Source organism: Equus przewalskii, chromosome 27 (assembly GCF_037783145.1).
Source record: "Equus przewalskii isolate Varuska chromosome 27, EquPr2, whole genome shotgun sequence".
NCBI classification, from domain to species: Eukaryota; Metazoa; Chordata; class Mammalia; order Perissodactyla; family Equidae; genus Equus; species Equus przewalskii.
The window spans coordinates 36,372,494-36,390,873 of record NC_091857.1 but is presented as its reverse complement, the minus strand read 5'-3'; the positions used below and the strand labels follow the sequence as shown (position 1 = coordinate 36,390,873).

The window sequence follows — 18,380 nt, the reverse complement described above, 5'->3', positions numbered from 1 at the left end:
TAAGAGAATGTGGGTGGGGGCCGGCCTGGTGGCGTAGCAGTTAAGTTAGCCCACTTCACTTTGGTGGCCCAGGGTTTGCTGGTTCGGATCCCAGGTGTGGACCTATGCACTGCTTATCAAGCCATGTTGTGGCAGACATTCCACATATAAAATAGAGGAAGATGGGAACAGATGTTAGCACAGGGCTAATCTTCCTCAAGAAAAAAGAAAAGAAAGAAAGTGGGCAAATGCTTCAAGCAAGATATCTGGAGGATGCTCAATTTTGTCAACACAGCTTCCTCAAGATTTGGCTTTATAGATAAAGGCAGCCACATAGTGAAAGTCCTCATCAGAAGGACCAATTCTGGTTCTGCGACATCCTAGCTCCATCCTTGGTCAGGTGACAACCCTTCTGAGTCTCCACATCATCTTCTGCAAAGTGGAGCCTATACTCACCTGGCAAAGCTGTTGTTCCTGAGAGCAAATGAACTAACACTCAGGTCTCATAACATTGCCTGGGAGGGAATTGGTGCTCAATAGATGTTATTCTCGTCTCTGCCCAGTGAGGTTAATTCCAAGCATCCAGGGTTCCTATTCTCTCTTGTGAATATATGACTGGGTGTGCATTTGTTAAAGAAAGTCATATATAAGCACAGAGGTCCTAGAAGGAGGTCTTCGTGGCATTTATAAATCTTTTGTTTAATTTCTGGGTTCTAGAAGTTGTTTCCTTTGTTTGTATAAATGACACTTCATAATTAGTTGTTACTAAGTGCAATCTAGGCACTCAATCAATGAATTAAAAAACCAAATGTGTGAACAGGTTTGCAGACATTTTATTTGTAGTAATTAAAACAGAAACAGTTTAAATAACTAAGGTCAAGAAAATAGTTTAGAAACTCATATTATACAAAAGTGCACCCCTTACTATTTACTTGTGAAGTCTGTAGAGAAATATGATATTATGTATATGAAACAGTGTTAAGAGGATGAAACAGTCTCTAGCAATTGCATGGTTTATGTATGCACATTATAAGAATTATATAGGTAAGACGTGTAGGGAGATGGACCAGAAAATAAAATGTAAAATGCGACACAGAGACTGTTACAGTCTGGTGGAATTGAATGATACTTTTGTCAAAGTGTTGCTATATATTTTCAATGAAAAAATGCATTTTTGATTGCACGCTATTTTCAGAAAACAAATTGTGCTTTTAAAAGGACTTTACATATGAACTTCAAATTTAATTTTAAAAACCTGTGACTACTTTCATTCCAAAATAGCTCTCAGTGTACCTACCAACCTGAGCAATTTGGTCCTAGCAACTGGATCTAGTCGTTCATTTATTTAGCTTCTCTTTACTGAGTGCCCTCTGAAGGTTAGGTTCTGTGCTCCAGGTAATAGCATGAGAAATCAGGACCTCGTCCTCAGGGGCTTGTGTTCTAGCAGGGGAGACAGACAATAAATGATTACAAAATACATAATATAATTTCCAATAGTGGTCAGTAATATGGAGACAGAACCGAGCATGCGGTGCAGGGCTGAAGATCTAGTCAAAGCTAAGATCCAGGATATAACTTAGTTTGTGTACAAAATATGAGATGAGGATGGTACCTTATTGGAAAAATAAGCCTCTCTGTCCCTAGTAGGTTGACAAATTTTGAATTACTTAGTTTTAGTCGAGAATAACCTTCTGAGGCCAGGCTGATCAGAGGACAGATTTAGAAGGCGCATCTTACTGACCGGTTCTTGTGTTGTCTTTTCAGTTTTCAGTGAGGACCTTCACTCCAGCCTGTACTTTGTCAATGCATCTCTGCAAGAGGTAGTGTTTGCGAGCACCACGGGGACCCTGGTGCCCTGCCCTGCTGCGGGCATCCCTCCTGTGTCTCTCAGATGGTACCTAGCGACGGGCGAGGAGATCTACGATGTTCCCGGGATCCGCCACGTCCACCCCAACGGCACTCTCCAAATTTTCCCCTTCCCTCCTTCAAGCTTTAGTACCTTAATCCATGATAATACTTATTATTGCACAGCTGAAAATCCTTCAGGGAAAATTAGAAGTCAGGATGTCCACATCAAGGCTGGTGAGTACCATTCTTGGGCTTTATTCCCTCTGTGTCTATTTGGGGTGGTGGTGGGCATTGACGATTAAAAAAGGCCATCAGTTGAGAACCAATGAAAGCCTTGTCATCGTTCATTCTGACACTGCTGACGGCTTCTTGAGATGTCAGAGCAACCCTTGATGAATTTCAGAGTGCCTTACATTGCTGGAACTAAAACTTGAAATTAGTGATATCAAGTTGCTAAGGTCTAAATTCTATCTTAAACTTACTGTATTTTGAATAATTGATACTCTGACTCAAACTTTCAGTGTCTCAAACCGAGTGGGTTTGCTTCTTGCCCCACTCTTCCCACTTGCCTCCCCATACCCAGTCCTGGAGGCAGACAGTGGAGGGAGTGGGGAAGAGAAAGGGAGAAAAGAAGACAAAGAATCTAACTGGAATAAAACCATAGCATCAAGGTGTGATATAACTGAAACAGAATCAGTCTGATATTCTTGAATTCCTTGTGAAATTTAAGAAAAAAGAGCTATTGTAACATGTTTGACTATGTCACATGTTGCAGGAATGATGTCAGTGAATAAATCCTGAATTGGTTATGTTGCTTTTAAGAAGATACTGTATTTTTTTTTAAATTGCATTGCTACAAGTCAAACCAGGAATACAGTCTGAGATCCACAGACATCAAAAGTTATATGAACAGGACATATTGGGCCATTCTATAGATTTAACAAAGCCCTGAAAAACAAACTCACAGCTAGACTCCAGTTAGCAAATAGTGTTTTAATTTTTTTTTAAGCCTATCCTTTCAAATACTACAGTAGACTGACACAATATAATGGCAGGGCAGAGATTGCAACTTTGATTGTTATCCTAGGCAGCAGGTAGCGGGGGGAATTTTGTAGTAATTTCTTCCACAAGTGAGGAGGTGCTACTTGAAGACATCACAACATGAGCAAAATATGAAATGTTTCTGAACTCCCGCATATAATCTTTGATGTAAGCGATCAAACATTAGACTATGACTCATTCTGCTAGCTAGTCATTTTCCCAACTGTATTTTGATCTTCCTGACGTGCTCATGAATTCCAAGACTTGCACAAAAATGCACTTAAGAATGGAAGAAAAGGAGACTGGCTTTAATCAAGAGACAGGAAAAATTGATGCCCAAATAATTAAAATAAAGCAAATGAAATTTGTATAGAGACTTCTAAACTTGACAAACAGGGAGATATAATGAATGCTTTTACTTGGCAGGCTGAACATTTTAATGATGTGTTATAAAAACATATTTGTAATCTACAAAGTGCCACTTATAGAGAAACCTGGAACTTCAAAAAGCTGTGCTTGTATGTGTTAATGATATTTGTGTCTCGGGTTTCCCATCAGATAAAGGAATTAAATGCTTATTCATGTTTTATCTACTATTTTCTAAATTTGTCATGGAATTGATTGTTTTTGCATGACACTGAAATTTTTAGAGGGATAGAAATTGTATCCTCTTGTCTGGCAGCTAGCCCCTCTCCCACGTAGTTTGTTATTGCTGTTTATGTGCTGGTATGTTGACATCTGAAGTCCAACCAAATATGAGTCCAGCACACTCATGATTACTGTGCCAATTTGAACTTACAAGATGGACAGTCATGTCGTCCAAATGAAATTTCTTTTCTCATTTAATTTTACTTCTTATTATGAACACATTGTGATTTTAATAATCTTTTAGATTATTTATCAGATGCTTCAAAATCTGGTTTACTATTTTTATGTAGATGGTAGTATGGAACTGGATGGCTGCTTAGAAGGGCAGGCAAGGGATGTTTATGTCCCCCAATGCTGGCTGTAGTGCAGGTTTGAGTAGAATGAGCACTGACTCATGGGGTGTCCTTCTGTGTATCAGGTCATCCTAAACGTCAAAATGTCCCTCTAGATTGGTGTTGGGATTTTCCTGTAATAATCCATTAGGGAAAATGACTTTCTCATCTCTCCTTTGGCAGTACAGGGAATTCTTATTCTTAACAGTTTTCAGCGACTTTGACCTAGGTCTGGCTGTCAACAAAAAAAGGATGGTTCACCTATCCTGTCTCATTAATCAGCAATTCTAGCTCTTCTCTCACATAAGATGCTTCATTTCCCTTTCTGTTCTGAGGACTGGAATGCAGATGGACCACTTGAAATAGTTCTGCCCCTTGCCCATTGCTGTATTTACTAATTAGCAAACAGTAATCAGCTATATGACCTTGGGCAAGTAAAAAAAAAAAAAATCTAGTCATTGTTTCCTCCTTACTAAACTGTGGTTAATGACATTTGGGACTTCTGCTTATAGCCAAGATGGAGTAGCAGAGACCAAATTTGCTATATTATCTGAAACAATAACGAACAGACAAAATACATAAAGCAATAGTTTTCAAGACTGGCCATCAGGTAATGAAGGAAAGTGATCCTTGAGAAACTGGAAGAAACAGCTGAGCCCTGTGATTGCCCCAATTTACTGTCTTAAGTTTCCAGATGGAGGGCACAACCTGTACATGAAGTGTTATAGCAGCTTTATTCATAATTGCCAAAAATTGGAAGCAACAAAGATGCTGTTCAGTATGTGAACGGATAATGACAATTCTCTCTCCTTGACTAAAAGTTAGACTCCTCTGAGTCCTCTTCTTGACTAGTCCTTGACCTTGACCTTCTGTGTCTATCCTCCTCGAGCCCAGTTTTAGTGAGACTCAGGCTAAGTTATCCCCCACCTCTGATATCTGATCAAGTTCCTCATCTTACCTTAGATACATAAGTCTTTGGCTTGCCTTTGGCAAGAATCTCCCTAGTCTTGATATCTCCTCTTAGTAATTTCCCATCCACTGACCCCCTCACTCTGTCCATTGTCTATAAATCTGCACTTGTCCTTGGCATAGTCATAGTTGAGAAGAATTCCTCTCCCGTATTGAAATAGTCATGACCCCTATTGCAATAGTCTTGAGTGAATTCTTCCTTTACATTTCAACAAGCATCAGAATAATTTTTCTTTAACAATAAACGAACTGGTATATCCATGCAATGGAATATTATTTAGTGATAGAAAGAAATGAGCTATCAAATGATGAGAAGACATAGAGGAATCTTGAATTCATATTATTACATGATGTAGCCAATCTGAAAAGACTACATACTATATGATTCCAACTCTATGGCATTCTGGAGAAGGCAAAACTGTAGAGGCAGTAAGAAGATCATTTGTTGCCAGGGGTTAATGGGGAGGGAAGGAGGATGAATAAGTGGGTTATGGAACATTTTTAGGGCAGTGAAACTATTCTGTGTGATACCTTAATGGTTGATGCATGACATTATTCATAGAACTGTACAACACATAATCAACCTTAATGTAAACTATGGGCTTTAGTTAACAATAATGTATAACTATTGGTTCATCAATTATAACAAATGTTTCACACTAATGCAAGATGCTAATAATGAGAGAAACCATAGGGGGTGGGGAGAGGGAGCATATGGGAACTCTCTGTACTTGCTGTGAAATTTTTAAGTAAACCTAAAACTGCTCTGAAAAATAAAATCTATTCCAAAAAACCCAAAAATATTTCAAGTAGCTTAATATACAAATAGGATCCCCAGAGGAATGGATGGTGAAATCAAAAAAGGAGTTCAAGAAATACTGGCCAAAATTTTTCAAATTTGATGCAAACTATAAACCCACAGATCCAAGGAGCTCAACACACCACAAGCATAAGACACATGAATAAAAAAACACCAAGGTACATCATAATCAAATTGCTCAGGACCAATGATAAAGAGAAAATTTTAAAACAGTCAATGAAAAAAGACACATTACACACAGAGGAACAAACACAGGGATGACAGCATATTTCTCATCAAAACCAATGTGAGAAAACAGTGAAGCAGCATCTTTAAAGTACTGAAAGAAAAGTAGTCTGTAAATCTAGAAATCTATGTCCAGTGGAAGTATCTGTCAAAAATAAATGTGAAATAAAGGCTTTTTTGGCACACAAAAGCTGAAAGAATTCATCAGCAGCTGACTCTCGCCCTACTAGTGATCTTAAAGAAAGTCCTGTAATCAGAAGAAAAATGACACCTGATGGAATCCTGGATCTACTCCAAGGAAAGAAAAATAACAAAAATGATTACATAGGTAAATAAATTATATTTTTTTGTTATTTGAAATTCTTTAAAAGATAGTTGACTGTTTAAACACAATAGCAAGGTCTTGTGGGGATTGTAACATAAGTATAAGTAAAATATATGACAACAATAGCATTAAGGACTGGAGTAAAGATGTGGAAGAATAATATTGTAAGTTTCTTTTATTATATGTGAGGTTGTATAATGTATACTATAATATACAGGTATATAGATATCTATTATAAAACCTAAAGCAACCACTAAAATAACAAAACGGAGAGTTATGGCTAATAAGACAACAAAGGAGAAAAAAATGGAATCATTAAAAAAAATACTCAATCCAAAACAAAGAAGAAAAGAACAGGAAAAAGGAAACAAAGAACAGATGGTAAAAGTAGAGATCACATAACAAGATGATAGACTTAAACTAACCATACCAATACTCTCATTAAACGTAAATGCTCCAGTCGTCTGAATTAAAGGGCAGAGATTACCAGATTAGATTCAAACACTGCTTAAAAGAAATACACTTTAAATATAAAGATGCAAATATGTTAAAAGTAAAAGGATGGGAAAAGATATACTATGCTCATCAAATCAAACAAATCTAATCAAAAGAAAATATCAGAATAAAGCTGAAGTCACTACATTAATATCAAACGAAGTGTATTTCTGAGCAAAGAATATTACCAGAGCTAAAGAAGTTCATTTCCTAATATAAAAGAGGTCAATTAATTAGGAGGATATGACTATTCTAAATATTTATGAACCTTAGAACTTCAAAATACATGAAGTATTTCTTCAACATGAACTTCCAGGAGAAAGAGACAAATCAAAATTTATAGCTGGAGATTTCAATACCCCTCTCTTAATAGCTGGCAGAAGTAGACAAAATCAGCAAGGATAAAGAATACTTGAATGACGCTATGAATCAACTTGACCCAACTGACATTTAAATAAAGAACATTCATCCCAAAATAGCACAACTCACATTCTCTTCAAGGAACCACGGAAATTTACTAATATAGACCACATTATGGGCAATGAAGCAAGTCTCAGATGATTTTTTTTTAAAAAATTGTCATATCAAGTACGTTCTTTGACTACAATGGAATTAAATTAGAAACCACTGACATTAATATCTCTGGGAAATCCCCATATGTTTGGGTACTAAATAACCCACTTCTAAATGATCTGTGTAAAAGAAAAACTAGAAGGTATTTTGAACTGAATAAAAATGAAAGCATAATATTTAAGAATTTTGGGGATGCCACTAAAACAATACTTAGGGGGGAAATTTATGGCTCTAAAAACCTACATTAGAAATGAAAAACAGTCACAAATAGTGATCTCAGCTTCCATCCTAAAACTAGAAAAGAAGAGCAAATTAGAACCAATATAAGCAGAAAGGAAATAATAAAGATCAGAGTGAAAATCAATAAATTGTAAAACAGGAAATCTATGAAGACAAAGACAAATTACCCATGTCAAGAATGAGGAAGGTTGCATCAGTATATATTCGACAGATACTAAAATGATAATAAGAGAATATTGAGAATAAGTGTATGCCAATAAATTCAACAACTTAGATGAAATGAGAAATTCCTTGAAAGATGTTAAATACCAAAACTCATTTAAGAAGAAATAAACTGAACAGTTCTTTTTTTTCTTTTAAAGTTGGCCCTGAGCTGACATCTGTTGCCAATCTTTCCTTTTTCCTTCTTCTTCTTCGCCCCGAAGCTCCCCAGTATATAGTTATATATTCTAGTTGTAGTCCTTCTATTTCCTCTATGTGGGATGCCACCTCAGCATGGCTTGATGAGTGGTGCTAGGTGTGTGCCCAGGATCTGAACCGGTGACACCCTGGGCCACGAAAGCAGAGCACGTGAACTTAACTACTCAGCCATGCGGCCAGCCCCTGAACAGTTCTATATCTATTAAAGTATTTGAATTTGAATTTCCTACAATGAAATTCCGTGTTCAAATGGCTTCACTATGGAATTTCACCAAACATTTAAAGAAGAAATAATAAAAATTCTGCACAAATTCTTCCATGAAACTGAAGAGGAGAGAATACTCAAATCATTTTATGAGCCCAGTATTACTGTGATACTTACACAAGGCAAAGACATCACAAGATAAAAAACTACTGACACATATTCCTCATGAATATAGATGTAAAAATTCTGAACAAAATTTTAGCAAACTGAATCCAACAACATATAAAAAGAATAATACATCATGACTGTGTTGGGCTTATCTCTAGAATGCAAAGTTGGTTTCACATTTGAAAATTAATTGAGGTAATTCACCACATTAACATATCAAAAATAAAAGCCATGTGATCATTTCAATAGATACAGAAAAGCACTGACAAAATACAACATCCGCTTATGATAAAGACTGTCAGAAAACTAGGAGTAAAAAGGAACTTCCTTAACCTGCTAACATGCAAATACAAAAATCCTGCTATAGCTCCCATCATACTTAATGGGGAAAGAGTAAGTGTTTTTCTGCAAAGATGAAGAAAAAAAACAAGGATGTGTGTTCTCACCACTTCTATTCAATATTATACTGGAGTTTGTAGCCAGTGCAACATGGCAAGAAAAATAAATAAAAGGAATTCTGGTTGCAAAGAAAGAAGGTCGCCAGTCTTTATTTTTAGATAACTGTTATCAATGCAGAAAATCTGATAGAATCTACCAACAAAGCTACTGGAACTAATAAGTGAAGCTATTTAAATGACAGTGTACAAATTCAGTGCACACACACATATAAATTGTAGATATGAATTTTTAAAAAAATGCTATTTATAGGGCCTGGCCTGGTAGCATAGTGGTTAAGTTCGTGTACTTCACTTTGGCGGCCTAGGGTTTCGCAGTTGCGGATCCCAGGCGCAGACCTACGTACCACTCATCAGCCATGCTGTGGTGGTGTCCCACATACAAAATAGAGGAAGATTTGCACAAATCTTTAGCTCAGGGCCAATCTTCCTCACACACACAAAAATAGTATTTATAATGGTATCAAAAACAAGAAATACTCGAGGGTAAATCCAATCCAAAATGCGAAAGACCTATACATTGAAAATTGCAAAACATTGCTGAGAGAAATTAAAGATGTAAATAAAAGGAGAAAAATAGTTTTTTTTTTTTTCATGGCTTGGAGGATTCAGTATTGTTAAGATGTCCGTTCTGCCCAAAATGATCTATAGATTCAATACAATCCCAATGAAAACCCCAGTAACCTTTTTTTATTAACAAATAGAAATTGATGAGTTGATTCTAAAATTTATATGGAAATACAAAGGACCTAGAATACCCAAAAGAACCCTGAAAAATAAACAATAATTTAAGAGGGCTAATGCTATTTTAAGACTTATTTAAAGATGAATATTATAAGTATAAGTAGTAGAACAGAACAGAATCCAGAAATTGACCCACATGTATATGGATAACTGAAATTTGACAAAGGTGCAAAGAGAATTCAGTGAAAAATGGATAGTCATTTTAGCAAATGATGCTGGAAAAATTTTATATCCAAATGCAAACAAATAAGCTTCAATCTATACTTTGTGCTGTATATAAAACTTAACTCAAAATGGATCATAGATCTAAATATAAACTTTTTTGGAAGAAAAATTGGAGAAAATCTTTGCAATCTTGGGTTATGCAAAGATTTCTTAGGTATGACACCAAAAGCACAATCCATAAAAAGAACAAATTGTTATTTTGGATTTTATAAAAATTAAAAGCCTCTGCTCCTTTAAAGACACTGTTGGGAGAGTAAAAAGGTAGGCAACCGCCTGGGAGAGAATACATCCGAGATATATATCTGTTAAAGGGCTTTTATTCAGAAATGTGATGAAATCTAAAAACTCAATTGTAAGAAAACAATCGTATTGTAATAAATGGGTGAAAGATTTGGAGAGATACTGCAACAAAGAAGATATGTAGTGGCTAGTAAGTAGTGGAAAGATAGTCAACATCATTAGCCTTCAAGGAAATGCAAATTAAAACCACAATGAGATAGATATATCCACAAGTTTGAAATTAAAAACAGTGATGAGAAGTGTTGCTGAGAATATGCAGCAACTGGGACTCTCATACACTTCTGGTGGGAATGTAAAATGGTACAGCCTCATTGGAAAACAGTTTGGCAATCTCTTAGAAAGACAAATATACACCTACCATATATTCCAGGCATTCTTTTCTTAGGTATTTGCCCAAAACACATGTCCACACAAAGACCTTTACATGAATCTTCATAGCAGCTTTGTTTGGAATAGCCAAAATTAGGTCAAAGCCCATCATTAGATGAATGAGTAAACAAATGGTGGTTTATTCATACAATTGAATGAAAAGGAATGGGCTATTGGTAAGCACAGTAGCAGAGAGGAATCTCAAAATAATTACACTGGGTGAAAGAAGCCATGTGAAAATGTATGTCCTATACGATTTCGTTTATTTAAACTTCTAAAACATGCAAATTAATCCTTAATGATGGAAAGCACATCAGCAGTTGACTGGGAAGGGGTGGGAAGGAGGGAATACAAAGGAGGACAAATAATCTGTTTGGATAATGCCTCATTTATTATCTTAATTGTGGTGGTGGCTTTATGAGTGTGTACATACATCGCAACTAATCAATAAACCTGTAGTTTATTGTATGCCAATTATATCTTGATAAAGTTGTTTTAAGAAAAAGCAAGTGATAACACTTGGCTGACCTGTTTTCTTAAGAAAGTTGTCTTAATGTTCATATAATAATGGTAGCTAAGAATAGTTGCATATATGGCAGACATCTCTACCTCTCTGCCCAGCCCATGATAACCCCCTAACTGTCTTGCCTCCACATCACACAAAATGGTCTTGAACCCCTGGACACAGGTGATTGTACTGAGAGAGAGCAGTTAACCAAGCTGGTTATCAGTTCCCCTACCCTCTGAATTTGACATTGAAATCTTGAGAGAGAGTCCATCTCTCCTCAGGATGCTTGGGAACTGTGGGCCGCGCAGGCACCTTCTATCCTCTATGTGGGCCAGAAAAACAGAAGAAGCCTGTCTGCGGGAAAAGAGAAGGATGAAGCCAGAATCAAAGAGGGACAGGCTGCGATGCCCTTCCTAGGGCTCAATTGCAGGTTCCAGAGCTCCTGATGTCTTCAGAGGATGCTTCCTATCTCAGCCAAGGGTAGCTCAAGTAGGCTCCTCTGGCCAGCAATCAGAGAGACTTAACGAATATGATGATTATGTGCTGGACATTGTGCCAAGTACTTTAAAGTCATTCGCTATTTCAATCTTCACAAGAACCCCGTGAGGTAGATGTTATTTCCATTTTCAGATGAAGGAAATAGAAGCCTCTGTGAGCCTGTTGTTGGCTGCCCATAGCCAACTGGGAGGCTGGTTTAGCTAAGTGGCACTGGGCCAGTGCCTCAGAGTCTCTGGAGCACTCGGTGCTCATTTTCACCTTTCATCTTCTCCCTCTTTCCTCTCTGCCTTCTAAGTCCCTCCAGCCCTTCTGGACCAATTCAAGTGCCTCCTTCCCCACCAGCTCCTCACAGGGACCTGCATTCCATCCTTCCTTAGATTCCTCTCACCTCTGCTCACTCTCAGTCCCGTGCACCTCAGTCTTTCACTCTTTCCTTCTAGTTCTTCTGCCATGTGAATTTTCTCTCTTTCTGCAGCTCATCATTCCATAAATGTGAGGATCTCCATAGTCCCCGAGACAGTGCTTGACCTGAGAGTGTACTCAACATGTACTGAATATTTAGGGCATCTCACAAGTATTTAGGTAATCAGCCACAAAATAAAATAGAGCAAAAAAACCAATTTCTCTTAAAGTGATCTTCCTCGAGATCACATTGTACCTCAGATCACCATCTCCCAACCAGGAAAGACAACAGGCGTGAACCCAGATCCCTGCCCCAAGTCCTCTGGTGTTCCACAGAAATCCAACACATGGGCATCTCTTTCTGTTTTATCACTTAGGAATCAAGGGGGTTAGGAACAATCCGAATCTGACCCCTCAGGAGAGGGAGGGCCACTGAGGCATGCCTTCCCTGGCAGTACCCAATGCTCCAGACTCTCCTCACTCACCTGCATCCCGTCCTCCCCCATCCTCTGGTTGCTGCATAGACAGAATTCGGATCAGGACCTACTTCACGGGATGGGACCCGTGCAGTCCCACGGGGCCCAGTGCTGAGAAGGGCCCTGTGCTCAGGCTTAACACTCTCCTGTTGCCATCTTGAAATATTAAGGCTTTATCTCCCCATTTGTGTTTCATAAGTGACGTGCGATACGACAGCCGAACATGCTCCAGGGACCTACAGTTTCAGCTCTTGCAGGGTCCTGCCTCATGCAACCTCCCCGGGAAGGGTTCTCAACCGCCCTCTCCCCAGTCTTCCGGTGCCCAGAGCCCCACTTAGCCTCCACCTCCCTAACCCCACCCAATGACCACTCCTGTCCTGCTAATTCTTGGTGCTCTGGCCTTGCCTGGCCCCCGCCTCCACCCCTGTCCAGCAACCACCACCACCCTCCATCCTGGTGGGGGCCTGGGTGGCGTGTGGGTAGGAACAGGTGCACGCACGCTGAAGTGGGGCACAGTGGAAACCATTCATGCCCCAAGCTAGTGGCACCACAGCTCATTTAGACAGCAACTTGCTGGGGGCAAGCCTCATGTCCTTCCATCCAGAGACTAAGAGCATCCACACATGGAGGTTGCAATTCCTTAGTGGTTGCCTGTCCATTGGGGGTTGGGACAATGGGCATGTGGAAGGGTAGATTGCCTCTCTCATCCCTGGCCAGGGCATAGCGCATCAGCCTAGAGACTGGCAGGAAGGGGCCCTGCAGCTGGCGGGCTGTTTGCGCTGAGTGGAGTGTGGTCCAGGGAGCCTGTGAGGCTCTGCGCTTGCTCGGCGATGATCTCTGCACTCCAGGGAGTGTGACATGAAGTAGCAAATAAAAAACACCATGAAAGATTGAGAGAAAGACCATAGAAGAAAGGAAAAGTCTTATATTTTAGCGTCTTTAGTGGCCCTTTCCCCCTCCATTTTAAATAAAGGGCCCTGGATTTTCAATTTGCCCTGGGCCCCACCAATTATGTGGTTGGCCTGATTTGGTTAAATTAATTTCCATAGTCAAATGTGAAATGAGACCATTCCTTGGTTACTGATATTTACGTTTTAAAGGATTTTTCCATTCAAAAGGATGAAGTCTGACAGAGAGGGATGAGTACTACCACTGCCCATCAGCTGTGTCATCCCTTACTCACCACATAGGCTGGTTTTTCCCCAAAGTCCCATCACTGTAGATTCTCGCTCCTGATCCCCTTACCACGTTAGCTCTTACAGAAAGATTTCAAAGCTTGTAGATTTGACTAAGGAGAACTACAATGGCTGTAGTGGACACTGTGGGCAGCCCTTGAGTCAGAACCCCCAGCATCTATGCTGGTTGCTAAGAACTTGGATCTGCAGCCTTCCAAGGATCGCTTGTGCCCAGGAGCAGCTTCACACAGACAGAGAGCGGAAGTGCCTGGGAATGCCAGGCTCCTGGGACCAGCCCCCACCAGAGAGAAACTGCTCTCAGATGACAAAGTCCCAGCTCCTGGGCATAGAGTGGGAGGAGCTCCCCTCAGGATCAGGCTGAAGCTGGGACTCCCCTGATATCACACCCTGGCTTGGCTGCTTTGTCTCCCCTGCCCTCCTTCCCTCAGCCTTAGCAATCAAGTCCTTAATCAATCAATTGGACCCAACCCCTTATCTCAGGGTCTGCTTCTGGGGAAACCCCAACGTAGGACACAAAGCACGATCTTAGGTAAGGCTGTCTTATAATGCAAATGCCAATCACATTTAAAATGAGGATTAGTCTTTTCCTGTATCTTAGATTTCTAGCCCAGTCTGTGTGACAATGATTAGTAGTACTTGGATACAGATTGAAGACCAAATCTACACAAGCCTTTTGGGAGGCTTACAATGACCCTGGGAGACATATATTGTGCCGTGAGAGGTATAAACCAGTAGACAGCAGTGTTGGCTTCTGAAGTTGTGGGTCCCTCAGGAATAAACATTTCTCCATTAATGAGATAGAGATCTCTAATGAAAACCCAAGTTGCTTTTTTAAACAATAGATAGTGGCTATAAATTCAAATGTAGATACATGTCTTTTCTACAATAGGATTAGAAGTACTCTCAAAAGGGAAGCTCTGTGTTTCCATTTATTCATTATCCAAATATTTATTGGCCACCTACTATGTGCCAAGCATAGTTAGAAATCCTAAAATAAATTTTTAAAGACTTGGTGCGTGGTCTGTGTTTGTGGAGTGAATGATAAATTGAAGGGGTGGAGAATTTCCGTCCACATCGCATTTTCTCTGAGCTCAGTAGGGTTCAGTGCATCGTAGTTGTGTCACTGCTTCAAGAAGATCTGGGCTCCATGGGGCTGGCTTGGGAGATAGGGAGGAGAAAAAGTCACAGAGATTTTAACCTGTGACTGCTGCCATGGTCCTGGTGCTGGTGAGGCCAGTGGGCAGCTGAAGGGGAGAGGGCACTTCTTGGCATGTGTATAGGTGCCCGGGACTGAGGGGTTCCTGGATGCCCGACTTTGGGTGCTAACAGGGGAAGTCCCAGTTGGTCACCCTATATTTGTGGTTCCCGTCACAAGGCCTAGTGCTTGACTGCATGTCCTGTGGGAAGGTACTTCCTCTGTCCCCATATGGGCGTTTTCTCTCATCCCTGCTCTTTTCTGACTGAGACGTGGGACTAGCCTCCCTTTTCTTGATTTCTATTAAAAGTTCCCTCACCTGAGCCATTTGTTTACTGAAGGTTTGGGGAGATGGAGTGATTTTATAGTTCAGACACAAACATCACACAGACACAAACTTAAATTGGACTCATACACCTGCTCAGGTGACCTGGACCCTGCAATAATGGGCTCTCTCTTCAGCCTTTGCCATGCTGTCCAGTGCCCCCTTCTCATCTATTCTCTACCCTTTTCCTCTTGTCTGTCTTCTACTCTCCACCATGCCCAAATTCTCATTCGTTAATGCTTTTGATTGGTTTACTTGTCTCTGTTGCCTCTCTCTAACCTGTGATCATAGACCTCCACTCTCCCCAAAGGGGTTATTTATTGAGGTGCTTGCCTGTGCAAAGTCAGTTCCTGCCACTGTGTGTAATGACGATGTTTCTGAGCTCAGGCTCTTGGGCACCCTGACTGCCCGCCTAGTGGACCTCCCACAGGAGGCATGGAATGGCCACCCGGAACAGCACATCAGCCAGGATGTGCACATGGAGTGCAGGGATGAGATCTTCTTTAAAAAGATTCCCAAACTTCTGCAAATCTCTCTGGTTTGAGATAGGCATGAAAAAGTTCTCCCAGTTGGGAAGATATTAAATACTAAAGTTAAAAATGGGGACTGGGGAATAATACTCTTATTAACGGCATACTCTAAAACTAAAATACTCAGCCTATCACAGAGCTAGCACCAATCTCAAAAATACTTCTTCTTGAGCATTATTTACCTCTGCCTTTTAGATTTTCCTTTAGAAATTCACTCCTATCTTTGCTGGTATGTTAGTTTCTTTTGAAATTCATTTTATGGCCAGTTTTCTTGACACATATTTGTCCAATAAATGACTAAAACTTGAAGAGAGTTGATTAGGTAGTAGAATAATTTGTCTCTATGGGTATCTTAGAAAATCACAGATTTGTAGAATTCAGACCTTGGATATCTTCCTGTCTCAGTGTTCTCATTGTAAATGTGAGGAAAATAAAGCTCTGGAGAAGTAACGCTTGCACCCATATTTATAGAGCTGGAAGGGGGCAGAACTTGAATCAGACGCACCGATGTCTCCTTATCCAGCAGACAGAGGTCTTCCGCCCATCAAGGGATGGCGTAGATCTAACTCTGGGTGTTGGGGCCTGTAACCTCACCCAATCTGATCCTGAGTGCTTTATCTACATTAACTGACTGAGCAATCACAATTGCCCTATGTGGTAGATAGGATCATCAAAATCCCCACTACACAGATGGCGCCAGAACTTGCTCACTGCGTAAATGGTAGGGCTGGCATTAGCACCCAGGCAGTGGGGTTTGCAGAATGGGCACGTAACCCCAGCACCACCCTGCCTCTAGCCCGGACGTCTAGTTCATGGAAGTCCCCTGTGAGTGCTTTCTGGGCTGCTCCTCTTGCTGGGGGTGGTTGGGCAGGCTCCTTAATCAGCATCCTTCCCTAAGAGATGGGAAGCAGAATATTTGCTCCCCAAACTGCTTTGCAACTGTCGTTGAAAAAAATTTACTCATAAAGAGTTACGTTAATTGTCAGATCGTTTTCAAGGATTCCCAGGAGAAGGTGCCTTTCTTGAATTTTTTAATTCTTTTTCTTTATAGTCAGAAAATTCTTCCTTAGTCCTCAGAGAACACGGAGAGCATCATCATAACTTTCCCATCATGACTTCTTTTAAGAAGCTACTCCTCAATTCAAGATGCATTCAGATGAACTGGTTTTAGATGTTCTCTTTAGTCCTTTAGCATATAGTGTAGTTTATTGTTAATGGATGGAAATTTAAGACATGAAATGCAGGTTTCTTTGGATTTTTTTCCGATAAACCTATCTGATGCAATTATTATATGTAAGATACAATGTATATATTCAAATGGGATGCTCTGAGAATGAACCGTTGACTATGTGTGTCACTGAGGGTCCTCTTCTTGCCTTCCAGTTTTACGGGAGCCCTATACAGTCCGTGTGGAGGACCAGAAAACCATGAGAGGCAATGTCGCGGTCTTCAAGTGCATTATCCCCTCCTCGGTGGAGGCGTACATCACTGTCGTCTCATGGGAGAAAGACACTGTTTCACTCATCTCAGGTAGGCTTTGCGCTCCCAGGGCGCAGGGTGCTGGGCTCACCTTCTCCCAGGTTGCTTCAGGTATCGAATCGGGTCTCCATCTATGCGTTCATCATAATCAAGAATTAATATACTTAAGATTGATGCTATTTTATGATTGCATGATATCGATGTTTTATATTGCTTTATGTGGCTCAATTCAGATATTCTTCAGTGAATTACTGATGGAAAGAAATGAGTTACTTACACTATATGTATACGTTATATGACTTTTTATGAGGACGTTTTGGTTTAGTTCTGCTCCTGAAAATAGGGAGTAGGATTGTTGTGTCTGTGAGAGACCTCAGCAATACACTTAGGACTGATATTCTGAAACTATAATCTGGAAAAGGGAACCCCTGATTTCATGCTGTTTTGACCCTTTCAAATGTCTTAAGAGTTATGTGGTATCCTTGATCACTTTTTTAAAGATTGTATTCAGAATATATATTCAGCCCTGAAATATATATATTTGTATGTAAATAGTTTCTTGTTTTCTTTTTGGTATCTAGAAATGGCACAACTGAAATTTGGTCTCTAAGACCTTATGGTTCTTCTTTCCTCGTGGGTTTTAAGTTGATTTCTTGCTCCATGGTATTCACTGGGAAAGGCCATGTGGGCACACTGTCCAGTGCTCCTGTTTTACACGTCTTTGGATAATGACTGTAGGCTGCTTTTGGAAAAGAGTCGTGATGAGCATTGAATGTGGCATAATGCATTATAAATGACTGCTTTTCTTTATATGTCTTTCTGTATGTGTGTGCAAGAGTGTGTGCACACACATTTTAATGTGATTCTTGAATACCACCAAAATTTGGTCAATTTCTAGAAATCACTCATTTGGACTGAACTCTCATGGTGACACATCATTGTTGTTTTTCAGCTTGATTTGCTAGAGAGTATAGGCTACTATAGAACAAAGACAAAGACCATTAAAAGAAAGATAAAACCATTAAAAGGTCCAAATCAAAAATGAAATCTTTGGTCTTTAAAGTGCATTACAGTAATCTAGGATGTGTCCAGCCTTTCTTATTTTATCATATTTAAGTGAGTTCAAAGTCCTTCGTGCTTCACTGAACAATAAACTCGTTACTGTTACGTTGATTCATCGTCATAATTTGTTAACTTAGAGTATTGAAAAAGTGCTAAGCTTAAGAACTGAAATCTGATCGCAATAATCAGAATAGAGACTCACCTGTACACTTTGATTTGCTCATTTGGATTCTTTAATGGTCTTAATTGCTTCTCTTTGGAGGTCATTTTAGTTTCTTGACGGCAAATGGAGAGATTTGATGACAAGTCCGTCTGGCTGAGCCCAGAG

At 39.8% G+C, this 18,380-nt stretch overlaps 1 protein-coding gene across 6 annotated transcripts in view; it reads left to right on the top strand.

The window, feature by feature from the left end:
• Window positions 1-18,380, top strand: part of DSCAM (DS cell adhesion molecule) — a 695,956-nt gene that overhangs the window by 108,715 nt on the left and 568,861 nt on the right. For all 6 annotated transcript variants that reach the window (XR_011534071.1, XR_011534072.1, XM_008538164.2 and 3 more), the window contains exons 2-3: window positions 1,744-2,061; window positions 16,895-17,041. Coding sequence is in view for 4 of the 6 variants with exons in the window: in XM_008538164.2 (XP_008536386.1) it covers window positions 1,744-2,061; window positions 16,895-17,041 (465 nt within the window). In the remaining 2 variants the exon portion in view is untranslated. The remainder of the gene's footprint in view (window positions 1-1,743; window positions 2,062-16,894; window positions 17,042-18,380) is intronic.